The 13038-nt window shown below is 35.6% G+C and overlaps 1 protein-coding gene and 1 long non-coding RNA gene across 5 annotated transcripts in view; one reads left to right on the forward strand and one right to left on the reverse strand.

The window, feature by feature from the left end:
• Nucleotides 1-13038, reverse strand: part of LOC105050151 (kinesin-like protein KIN-4A) — a 37425-nt gene that overhangs the window by 3749 nt on the left and 20638 nt on the right. For 3 of the 4 annotated variants that reach the window (XM_010930058.4, XM_073242566.1, XM_073242565.1), the window contains exons 7-20: nt 11791-11827; nt 11243-11334; nt 11001-11114; nt 10605-10718; nt 10324-10417; nt 10037-10155; nt 7376-7474; nt 7183-7296; nt 6980-7096; nt 6812-6892; nt 5315-5386; nt 315-408; nt 200-231; nt 3-100 (exon numbers count right to left, since the gene is read on the reverse strand). In XM_010930058.4, coding sequence (XP_010928360.1) covers nt 3-100; nt 200-231; nt 315-408; nt 5315-5386; nt 6812-6892; nt 6980-7096; nt 7183-7296; nt 7376-7474; nt 10037-10155; nt 10324-10417; nt 10605-10718; nt 11001-11114; nt 11243-11334; nt 11791-11827 — 1277 coding nt within the window. The remainder of the gene's footprint in view (nt 1-2; nt 101-199; nt 232-314; nt 409-5314; nt 5387-6811; nt 6893-6979; nt 7097-7182; nt 7297-7375; nt 7475-10036; nt 10156-10323; nt 10418-10604; nt 10719-11000; nt 11115-11242; nt 11335-11790; nt 11828-13038) is intronic. The other variant, XM_010930059.4, reaches the window with a different exon arrangement.
• On the forward strand, nt 1578-7386 carry LOC140851094 (uncharacterized). The gene is made up of 3 exons (XR_012133901.1): nt 1578-2213; nt 4536-4595; nt 7088-7386. It is a non-coding gene; the product is annotated as an uncharacterized lncRNA (long non-coding RNA).

The raw sequence follows: 13038 nt of genomic DNA on the forward strand, positions 1-13038 counted from the left end.
ACACTTGACTTTGTTTCTCATATTCAGCACGAACTTCTTGCACATGCACCATGACTTCAAGCTCATGATCTAACCAGAGTTGCAAGGACTTCTCATTTATCTGAATTTGAATATTAAAGTTGATATATATTAATTATTCCTTCCAGCGAACATTAGACATCTTAAATATAAACAAGCATATGGGTCAGTGGGTCAGCACCTGATTGCCTGGAGAATTACCATTTGCATTGACTGGAAAAAGAAAGAGCAATGTTAGAATTGCATGCAGCCACAGGCTTAAGAGTGTATTCAGTTTTCTTTACATCAAAAAATACCAGAGTTGTCACGGGCTGAGGATTTGCGTGCTTCTAGCAACTCTTTCAACTTCTTGGTAGCCATAGCAGCCTCTTCTGTCTTCCTCTGAAGAACCTGTAGAATGAATTCTAGACCTGGTTAACCTCGATTCAAATGCAAATAAATTGTTGGTAAAAGGTCAGGAGAAACTAATGACATAGCATTCACCTTACTCCACTTTTATTGTGCAGACAGTCACAGATGTGCATCACGCACACACTACAACCTGCAAGTCTACACCCTTAAGTGTGGAAGTCCAGGCATAGTTTTGCCTTGTGGTATTCTAATATTATAGGAATATTTTCAGGTGAACCATATACTGTTATTCTTATCTTACTTATCTACAACCCATCAGCACCATTCCAAGATCCATTTGCCCCCTACTGCACCTCATGAAGCAAGTTGCATTGGTCTTTCAAAATCAATTATGTAACAACAATGCCTTCGCATATCTTGTATTTTACATGCCTAAATTCTTATCACACTGGCATAATCAGCATTCCCATTCCTTCCTTTCCGCTATAATTTCAACTATAAAACTAGTAAGACAGAAAACATGACACCAGGCTGCCTAAGTTGTCAAAAGTGACCTGTTATCAGCTTTCAAGAATAAGGGTCAACTGTCAATCAATTGCAATCACAGGAAACTAAAACATTTACTAAGATATATGATCATGTAGAACAATAAGGCAATCAGGAATATCACAAGTTTACAACATGTGAGTCAGCCCTCCAAAGAGCTGACAGGTGCATTTATGCTCTTATATACTATGCCAGTGCTGTATAATAAATTATAAGGTTCACGCAGCGCATGGATGAGCTGGTTGGAGGTTGTGTTTCTGGATGGAATTGCAGGCTCAAATGCTCATGGTGGCAAATATTGAACATATGAGAAAGTCTTTGCGCACCGCATGTGGTGCAGCAAAAACACACCGCTCTACCGGATTGAGCCACGTAGCCATCACTTTCCAATGCGCATTTAATACCTACAGTTCTATTTTTTCATTTAAAATTTTGAATGATGAAAATGCACCTCCTCTTTTGAAAAAATTATGACATCCTTTGGTCATATTATGACATTTTGTAATCAAATTATGACTTTATGCATAACACCAAGTTATAATTTGGCCACAAAATGTCATAAGGAAGGGAGAGGCATTTTCGTTATTTAAAAATTTCGTAAATTTTTAATGACGAAAATGCCCTTCCCTCTTTATGACTTCTGAAAGAAAATTATTACTTTCTACATAACAGGAAGTCATAATTTGACTGCAAGATGTCATAATATGACCACAAGATATCATAATTTTTTCAAAAGATGGATATTTTTATCATTCAAAATTTCAAACGAAAAAGTGAAACTGCAGGCATTAAATACGTGTGGAAAGTGGTGGCTACGTGGCCCAATAAGGTGGGGTGGTGCATTTTTGCTACACCGCATGCAGTGCACAAAGAATTACTCTTGAACATACTGGTTGGGAGGTGGCTTAGTCAGTTGGCGCTTAGGCCAACCTAATTGGAGGTAGTCCATGGGGGATGGGTGTAAGAACTTGGTCCCTTATTTTTCCCACATGAATTTTAAAGCAAAACACCAAGACAAAAAAAAAATCTTTAAAACCCATGTGACTGGCACATGAGGCAGTGAGAGGACTCCCGATTGGAGTCCATCTTCAACCCCGATTTCCATTAGGCGGAGGAAGTCTAGGGCTTGTCGGATTCACTCGAAGCCCTAGACTTTGTCTATAAAAGGGACCTTAGTTTTCCTCTTTAACAACACAACTTCTAGGATCTCTGATTAGGGCGATGAATATCAAGTTTTTCCATAGGGATTTCATTCAGATTCTCCACCATTCAAGCTTTGATTTCTCGTCGGATCCGAGGTATTAAATCTCCATCATTAAGACATTCTTCTTCTTTATCTTCCTCAGTCATTAGATTGCTGTTGTTGCGTAGATTGTCACCATAATCTCATCATGATGGTCTCCCCTATTTTGTTTGATTCTTTGTTTCTTGACTATCGTTGGCCATCATGGCCATGGTTGCTATCGTGGCCATCACTGGAGGTTAAGCTGGTGTAGACGCTTGCCATCATCGCTGGCTACTTAAAGTCTTCTTGATTAGATCAAAAGCAAGGCTGCATCCCCTTTTTTTTTGTTTTCTTCCTTCCACTCGGCTGGCCACCAGTCACCACTGTCGCCATCGTTGCTGTTGCAATTAGGGCATCACCTTTTCACTGCTAGATGCCACCACAGGTCGTTGGCCCTAGCCATGCATTGCCTTGATGGGAGGAAGAGAGAGAGGGGAAAGTCCCCTGTTTGAAGAAAGAAGATGAGGAAGAAAGAGAGATTTGTTCTTTTCTCTCTCTTCTCTTTCTCCTCTCTCATCTCTCTACCTTTCTTTCTCGCTCTTTCCTCTCTCTTCTCTCTACCTACTCTCTCCACTTTCTCTATCTATATGCTTCTCTCTCTACTTTTTTCCTCTAGAATTTTCTCTCTCTAAATTCCTTCTCTTCATGGATTTCTCTCCTTAGGGTGGAAGGTCCGGGTATTTAGTAGTCCAAATCAATTGGTTGGACCCTAGGGTGGGGTTCTGGATTGGTACTGTAGGCGACCATCTGACTTGTTGATTTTTATCGGATTTTCGTTAGCTGTTTCCGGACTCACCATCAATAATCCCTGACTTGTTACCCTTACCTTAATTGGACTATCTATTTATTAATCTGTAGAATTTGACAACACCATTCTGATTGATTAGGATTGTTAGATGCCTCTACCCAACTAGTCCCATTCTCCTTGTGTCAATCTTGTTCTATGATAAGTATTAGTTTTGTGTGGAGATGCGATGGATTTGATAAGAAGATGTTGGATAAGAGGATTTGTACTCCAAAACCTAAATCAAGATAAATCCCTAAATCTTTATTATTAATTAGTCCTATATTAGATATGATCAGAAAATTTGGGATTAAAAGCAATTCGGATATTAGAGCTTTACAAAATAAGAATTTAATGATAATTTATTTTTCTTATGCTAATGGTTGATTGAGGATATGTTGGAATTATATTTTTGAGTGGACATGCTAATCGTGGATTGGTAAATCCCATTCCAGAGTTTGTCGTCAATAGAGGTAAGAATTACCAGACATTGATCACCTATATATAAATATATATTGTTTTGTGCATCAGTTATTTCGAGCCATATGTTTTTGATAGTGACATATACTTAATTATTAAGTATATATTTATGACTTGTTGATGCTATTTATCAAAATTTTAAATCTCATGTAATGGAGCAGTCCCGATTTTTTTATGGAATGGGACATACTGCTATCCTGCCCCATCCTGACACTTAGGATAGAAAATGTCCCAAGATATCTCGATTGGGATGCTAAGACGCTAGCAGGACGGCCCTGTTCTGACATATGGGATACCCTATCCCGATGTCCCACGGAATATTTTGCTGGCACCTAAATCCTTGCTATTTATTACATATCACCGATCTTGACTTGAATGGATTTTGATAATCATGTGTATTGAATTTTATAAAAAAGTGTGATCTTGAATTATAATACTTAGAAAGCATATAATTGAATTATATGATTGTATATAGGGTTGTGGTACTCTGGGCTAGCCATGTTGTTGATTCCCTGCCATAAGCTGGAAATATGGTTATAGTAGTCCATAAGACTAGCCATTATATTGGTGTCTTGTCAGAGCTAGAAACATGGTTGTGGTAGTTCAGAATTGATGATCTATGATCTCCCAGACTAGCCATGGTTAGTGCCCCACCATGGGCTGGAAACATGATTATGGTGGTCAGCGTTAAGCGCTTGTGGTCCTTTGGACTAGCTACTATTAGTGTCTTGCCACGGATTGAAAATATAGTTGTGGTAGTCCACAGGACTAGCCACTGTATTGATGCCCCACCATAAACTAAAAATGTGGTTGTGGTAGGCCAAAGCCGAATACTCTAATGTAAGCGAATCCGAGGTATGCTGTCTCGAGATAATTATACGATATGATTTTTTGCGCAAAAAGATGTGTTTGTTATGCATGTTTTATGAATCATGGTATCTTTCAGTATTTGATTTATATGAGTAACAACCACCATTAGTTTTTCATTTATTATTATTATATTGGTGTTGGCATGTGAGAATTCTTATTGGATTGTAAAGCTCATAACCCTCATATTCTTTTCTTTTTCAGAGTTACAAGATGCCTGTACTTAGATAAGGTTGGGATTACAATTTGAAAGGATTGAATAAGGTTTGATATTTGTTAATATGGAATATTTGTTATGAATTGAGATCAATAATTTTTATGGGATGTTGAGATTGTAACCAATGTTACAGGCCTTGCATATTCTTTAGAGTTTGCACTAGGGAGTGTACGGCCATCGTATGCCTAACTCGGGTACTAGGTTTAGGCCGTGACAATGGGCTAAACCCCTCTAATGTATTTCATCATCATCATCAATCAAGTACTTTATACTCTAATGTATATATTAGATTGGTTACAAGAAATCGTAAACTTAGGTATGGCCTATTTAACTCTAAAAAGAATGACAAGTTTTAGAATGAAAAGTAAAAAACTAAAACTTTTCATTTCACGTGTTTTCATCAAGCTTATCCAGAGTTGTACTGCCTATGTAAAAAATGAAAATAATAAATAAGGAATGATTGTTTGTATATGATATATAAGAGCATCTCTAGCAGAAACCATAATCCAAGTAAAATATAATCTCCACATTCTTTAGTAAATGAACACAGGCTTTGAAGGAATATATCAAACCTATCAGCTGTTGAATAATCTCCTAGAATAAGAACAATTAACAAAATCAAACATGCAGCACCCAAAAAAAAAAAATGCAACTGATGTTTGGAAGGCATCAACTGAACTTAGACAATAATTTTTCATTAATCATAAAGTGCTTTCAGCAAAATAATGAGAGTACAACATATTTTTAAGAGAGAACATATACAAACCATTTTCTGTCGTTGATTCAGTGCCTGAAGTTTATGTCTTTCATACTCATTTCTCCTCCCCTCTTTCCTTAACTGCATGAGGAAAAGTATCAAAATCAAACTTCCACAAAATCCTAAGAAATATAAAATTTCTTTGAAAATAAACGATAAAAGCAAGAGTGTCAAAGTTACTAGTTTTCACAAAAAAAAAAAAAAAAGGTAGAAGTTCAAGACAAAGATCGGATGCCACATGTTATGCTTCTGAAACAACTTCAAGAATAATATTCAAATTGTCAACTCAACAATATAATTATAACTATAGGATTCAGTTTCCACAAAAAAAAAAAATAAAGAAAAAAAAAAAGAAACAAAGATAAGTCAACAGAAGAGTAACATAACTTAGACCTCTATTTGGTAGGTCTCTTGTTTTCTGTCTTTTAAAATAGAAAAATGGAAACCAATGCAGGAACTGTTCATCGTAATGTCCTTTTTTTTAAAAAAAAAGAGTTTCTAAAATTTCTGAGTACAATTTTTTTGATGTTTAGAGTGATCCAATGCCATAGCAAATTTGTACATTCTAATCCTAACACCATGCCCAGTACGAGATTTAGGAGTCTAATTAGCTGAAGAAGTGGTTAACAAGTAAAATCTCCTGATGACTCTGAAAATCTCATGGCAAAGAAAAAGTGTGCAACCGAGGTTCTTCACATATAAATGAAGATGTTCTCATATAGATGAAATAGGTAAAATTTTAAGCATTTGTTTTTGTGCCATCAACTTATGATAGACAATAACTCATCTGTAGCAAACTTGTGCACTCACTCCCATTTTCATCACGTTTAATTAACAATTGGCAGGACTGGAAAATCAACCCAACAACTTGCAGCTGTATCGGAAATATAAAAAGGGGTGGTAATGATAGTATAAATGATGAAGTGGAAAAAGAACTACAAATCAAATCACTTTGTTACACACTTGAAAATGGATATTATAACAAAACACCATGCAATAAAATGTCAACAATGATAATATGATCTATGCAACTTCAATTAGAAAATTCATAAGTAGCTGGCATCATGGTGATGTCAATAATCATGAACATGCAGAAAAATGTATGACAATATACAAGAGCATGTAGCATATTTTTTTTCCCAACCAACAATAAACAGAATATACAACAGATACGATAAAAGTTTTGTATGATTAAATAATATAAATTTTTTGTTTTCCTCATTAGATTTAAAACATCAAAATATTTGTCAAAAATTTGGCAATATTCAATTAATAGAATAATATTCGCCAGTTACTTTCCCAGGAAAAAAAAATGTATATCTTGGTACAGGATGGTAGCTCCAGATGAGGTTATTAAGTAGCTTCAAATCAGAATCACCCATTAAGATTTTGAAAAAAATATTATGCATGTTCTATTTGTTCGTATTTCAATATTAACACATGATGAAATGCTTCATGATGCCATACATAATCCAAAAAGTATAACTAATGATAGAAATGAAGAACCTGCAGAAGTTCCTTTTCACGAGAAGCCTTCCAGTGGCGAAACTGTTCTGCCTCTTGTTTTATCTTGTGTTGCAATTGAACCTGAAAGTATTAAAAACAATGAGCAGTAGGTAAAAAATAAAAAGATGAGAATGAAAATGATATAAGATCGATGGTCGAAGCAACAACCTTTTGTGCCTTAATAAATTGAATTTCATCTTGAAGCTTCTTTGCTGCTTCATCACTCCTCTGCTTTTGCTTTAGAAGCTGAACTTGGTTTTCTTGTTTCTTCTTTAGATCCAAAATCTGAAGAGGAAAAATAACTCTGAGGATCTTCTACTGTGTAAGAGGGTGTTGCAACATTTCAGCAATACAATGCCCACTATTTTCACCTGTGCTTCGAGAGACTTTAACTTCTGTAGGTGGACATCTGGCAACTTCTGTGCTTGCCCATCTGAGGAGGCAGCAAGGCTTTCCACTTCAGCAAACAATCTATCCCTCTCTTGCTGAAAATAATTCCCCCTGAGTTTAGACATACCAGGAAAGCAAGAAAAGCAAATGATTCAAATCTAGATGCTAATCAACCTGCACTATCTTTTTCTCCCCTTCAAGCTCCATCAATTTCTTCTCAAAATGCTGCTTAAGAGCAATAGTATCAAACCCTCCAAATATTCTCATCTCAGACTGCAGAATGAGACAAAATATTAGTACTGAGAAAAAAGGAAAAGAGCTAAAATATTAACAATTTATTGAACTGAATATCTCAGACTACAGGTTGTCAGAATATTAATAAATATACATCTATGATAGGAAGGATGAATTTTCATTGCTAGCAAAGTGGAGGATAAAAATTGAAACTAATGGAAATTATACAGGACACAAGACACGATTGTAAATAGATATAATAGATAATTGAAGGGTTTGCATGTTTAAGAGTTATTTCTCTTTTTTTTTTTTCCTTTAATTGATGGGGAAAACTAAGGTATAGTACATAAAACTTCCAACTCAGACTGCAGATAGAGATATTACTTTCCTAACTATACAGGATCTTGTTACCCTCTCTATCATAATGTTCAAGTTATATGGGGATCTATGATTTATAGCATAAAAAAAACTTCCTGTCTATTCCCAGCTTGTTTAAGTTGGCCTGAAAGTCTATAATTCTGTTATGCTCATGAGAGACACTGGATGCTAGAACCATCTCTGGATCATCTATTACTTTCTAAGATCATTTAGACCCAGAAAAGCAGCATAAGCTCTCTAGGGTTTTACTCCTTATGTCTACACAACACAACCTGAAATCTGATACAAATTTCTCACGCATCCAAGTTTTAGTGAGCAGTTTAACAATTTGAGAATTTCTTTTATTTAACAATGCAGATCTGTCCACTTAATCCTCATACAGAAACTTGCTATCATCTGTCCATCAGAACTCTTAATCAATCCTCCTGCACCAGCACAAATTATCAGCCTAGGAACCATCTATGTTACCTCCAGCTTGATCACATGTACATTTTTCTATAACCACTTCTTAATATGCTTTTGCAAAATCAATATCCTTTACTCTCTCTCTTTCTCTCTCTCTCTCTTTCTCTCTCTTTCTTTTCTTTTCTTTTTTTGAGAAAGAATGGGGGCAGTGAGGGAGAACTCATCCAGTTAAAAGAGCCCAAATACTTGGGGTTCACATCCCAAGTTTCTAAAGTAGGACATCCTCCAATTGGAAGCGTCACAGTTGGGATACTTCCGAGTTCACATCTCTTACTGAAAGGTATAATAAGTGAACGTGACATTTGCACTTGAAAAATGGCTGGCCAAATATAGAAAGGAAAGGATTCATCTTCAGTGAGCAAATATATCAGAAATCTCTCTCTCTCTCTCTACACACACACACACACACACACACACACACACACACACACACGCATACATACCAGAAAGAGAGTGTTCATATGTTGGATTCACTATTATATTGTTTCAATTGGCATGACATTTCATGTAAGTAACATTTCTGTTCAATTAGCACATGCAAATGTGGCAGTTTTATCCAAACAACATGTTGGCCCCAATCAACAAAATGTGTTTGAAGAATATGTCCATCATGGGACCTGACAACTAGCTTAATAGCTTTATTAAATCAATGCATTACATGATAGGTATTACCACCTGCAGGTTTCTACAACTTTGCAGGTAATACTGCCCGCAGGTTTCTACAACTTTGCTCAGTATAATGTACATTGGAGACCATTTCAAGCCAGAAAATTTATGTTTGGAAGTGGAAGGCAGCCATTTAGTACCCAAATAACCATATAGAAGCCATTTATAACTCAAAGATTCTTGCATTGACTTACTTTAAGTATACCTTAAGCCTAGCGTCTGATTGCAACTGTCACTTTCATATTATCAAAGTTAGACGTGCAACTTCAAAATACCATCTGTTAGATTATCACCATTTCAATATCTACCATTAATTCTTTGTACTTTGTCGATTTTTATAAGAGCATTTGTCTACCATAAGTAAAGCGTCACACCAATGTCACCTCAGATTATCATAATTGTTAACATAAAAAATAGAAATTTAAAGGAAAAAAAACTTGTTACTTACAATACAGCAGCATGCAAGCAAATAGAGCAAAAATAATAGTGCATATATTAGCACAAATCATTATGTCATGTAGATATTGCAATTCCATAATCAGTGTTATGTCAGAAGATGATGTGAAGTGGAAACTTTATGAAACAATCTTAAACAATGTCATCATTTTATCTAAGAAGACCGCAAGGTTCTTAGTGACAGTAATATTTTTATCATTTTATATTTCAAAATATAATATCTTCAGTAAGTGTTGATTTATTTGGCTGTATACCCTAGAATAAACAAAAATAAAATGTTATTAGAACAGACAAGTAGAATTTTTCAAACAAATTTCTACATTGGGAATGAAATGTCATGCACAAGACTTATGGGACCTGAAATGCTGAATGTTTCACACAATGTGTGGAAATTTATTCATGAAATAATCAACATGTACATTGTCACAGCATTTGCCTAACTGAAATTCACATCCAGACAAGAACATGGCATTCCTATTCATATTTTGGAAACCTATGCAGCAAAATGTATCCATTAACCAGAATCTTACTTGAAACATTAAGTCATACATGATTTTAACTAGTTCATGCACAGCAAAGATTTTTAATAAAAATTAGCAGAAATCATAAAGATGTTTGCCAGAATTTTTAGATCACCTCTTTCTGCTCCAATCGCCTATTTAACTCATTCAGTTCCTTGCCCATAGTGTCTTGCAACATTGTATGTTCCCATTCTTTTGCTGCTACTTCATCAATTTCCTTGGAATTATCACCTGCTGATAGCAGAAATTTGCATACCAAGTTATGAACCAAGGACTATAAATTTGCAGCAAAACAACAGGAATGCACTCATACCGAACTTCATTTATCTTTAACGTAATAAAAACTTAGAAAACCAAACACAACAGAAGTGACAGCATGTCAAGTTTGACCAGAAATATTACCTCTTAGGGTTTCAGCCATTCGGTAATCAAATGAGTCCGTACTCTGCAGGCTCCTTTTTAGCCCTTCTGCTTTCACAAAACAATTTCCACCTTTCTGAAATAGTAAGCATAAAGCAACACTAATAAACCATTTATCCAATTAATGAAGCTCCTCTATATTATATACATACATAAAAGAGCCATTAACCTGATTGAAATGTGCAAAATAAATAAAATAATCAAAGTTTGAGAAACTCAGATTAGAAAGAAACTAAAGAAGCAGAAAGTGTCGAGTAATGTACATGAACATCTGTCACACAATGTTCAGTGTGAGCAGATCGATTGCGACACTGATAGAGTTCCCTACAAAGATCTTCATTGGTAGATTCCAGCCAAGAAATTCTTTCCTTTAGAGCCTACATATATAAACACACTAAAATATTAATGCCTACAAAAGAATTCTTATAATATGCATATATATGTATATCCATACATATGCATGCATGTGCATATATGTATGTCATTATGGCTGCTTCACTGGTAGTATGGGCTTAGTCTGCGGCCCACAAAATAGATATTCTGCTCTCCAACTGGTCTTCTAGGTTCCACAGCAGGACCCTCTCTGGCCAAAAACTGTGCCGACCAGGAATCTGGGCCCGATTTGCAAAGTCATGCAGCTGCGGAAAAAGATTTCTTACCTGAATTTCATCAGATGCAGTTCCTCCCCCGCGAGCACAGAGTAGCTCTGCCTGCAAACATTCAATCTGCTGACGCATCCTCTGCATTTCATCAGATATTGGATTTCTGTTAACCTGGAAAGGAAAACTGATAATAAGCAAATATGCACTTCCACAAGTAAGGAACAAGAAGTCAAGAACATTAATTTCTGCATAGAAGGTAGTAATTGTTTCGCAAAAAATGTTGTCCTTTGTAGACTCACAATGGGCTTATTTTGAATGTTGCGAGCACGATTAGCATATTTCAGTGTGTTAAGGGTTTCCTCTGCATTAATATCTGCTGGGCTGATACAGGCTGGAAAAGATGGGACAACATAGTGAGAGAGCAGTTTGAAGGAAATCAAACAGAGAAACTTTATAGCATGGCTTTTTAGCAATATTATTCATGCAGGATCATACATACATATACTTAAAATATAACAAGGCTGATCAACATCTTTAATTAGTGGTAGCAGCCATTATTTACCACTAGAGAGCAGATGAACAAAAGAGATATGGTTGAAACGAGGGTTCTGTTTGGCTAGTTGGCAAAGAGAGAATAAATCACATCATCATTAATTATATATCAATAGAATAATTAAATTATCAATCAAAACAACATGAATACATGGTTATTAAACCTGCCTTTTCCAAATCATAAGATGCATAAAATAAGGAATCATAAATTCAGGAAACATAATTTCACATGCATTTTAATGGCACAGTCAGACAATAAAGATAACATGAAGGACTTTTGGTGGCAAAATCTTACCTATCATGACAGTCCTGCTGTTTCCACCAAGTGAGTCCTGCGAAAATGTACACAAATAATTAGACAGAAGAAATATGCTTTTTTTTTTAAAAAAAAAAAAACTGGGTATCCTAATTATCAAAAGAAACTTCAACTGTAGAAGGATCAGCACGAGGTCATTCTTTTCTTTCTTTGTTGCCTTTCTTTTTCTCTTTTTCTTTCCTTTTCTTTTCTTTTGCTTTTTACAGATATTTATATATTCATCCTAGTGATCCTGTTAAAATAAGTATTCCAATTTTAAGCACCTTGAAAATACACCCGCCTTATATGTTGTATACTTGGTCTGGGAACAAACTGACGTAAGGTATATCAGCCAGCAAGAATCAATCAGGGTGCAGATGAGATCAAATCCATGAAGAAAATGTGACCTGGAAATCTGATGTGTTACCGTTATGAGCTACAAAAGAGTGCTGCTGCTAGAAAAAAGCCACCACTCAATCAGGCTGTGTGCAATAATTATACTATCCAGTGATGCAGAAGGTAATAGTTGCAAATAGAATCAGGAGTAATCATTTTGTGTCGGACCATTGGAAGTCCAAAAATTGCTGGTTTTGATTTTTAAATTCATGAATAAGGATCATGCTTGGAGCTGTAATCACTGAAGAGATGCTGGAGCATGTTGAGAAATTTTTTATTTAGATTAAAGGTTCAAAGCTGAAAAAGAGAACCAGAGTTTTGAGTTCAGGTTTGGACACCAATTTTTTAACTTAATTTTGGCATAGTCAACTCCCTGGAGTCATCTGCTTCCTCCCCCTCACCAACCTTCATCTTATTTTCATGGATTATGGAACAATAACCCATTTTCCTTTTGCAATCTTGCCCCTCATAGGATTTAGAGCGACAATTCCTTGTTCTCTGTGACCAAAAGGAGAAAATGGTAACCAGTTTCTGTGGCTGGAGCCACAGACATGTTTCAGTGGATTCACAAGAAATGAACTACATTATCCAATTCTCCATCTTGCACAATCCTCCACCATGTATTTTAGTTTTTAAGGCTGGAGAAGTTATGAAAGCACCCTGTACTGTGATCCATGGCATGCCTGGACATCTTGAAATTGCATTACAATTAGTATAATGAAAAGTATTCTCTACCATTACTTCAAAAAAAGTCTGATAGCTCAGCAATGTAACCATGACCATTATTGCCAAGGTTGCTTCTTCATGATGGAGTGGACAGACTTACCAAACTTCATATTTTACTGATACACT

This window comes from Elaeis guineensis, chromosome 8 (genome assembly GCF_000442705.2).
Source record: "Elaeis guineensis isolate ETL-2024a chromosome 8, EG11, whole genome shotgun sequence".
NCBI lineage: Eukaryota > Viridiplantae > Streptophyta > Magnoliopsida > Arecales > Arecaceae > Elaeis > Elaeis guineensis.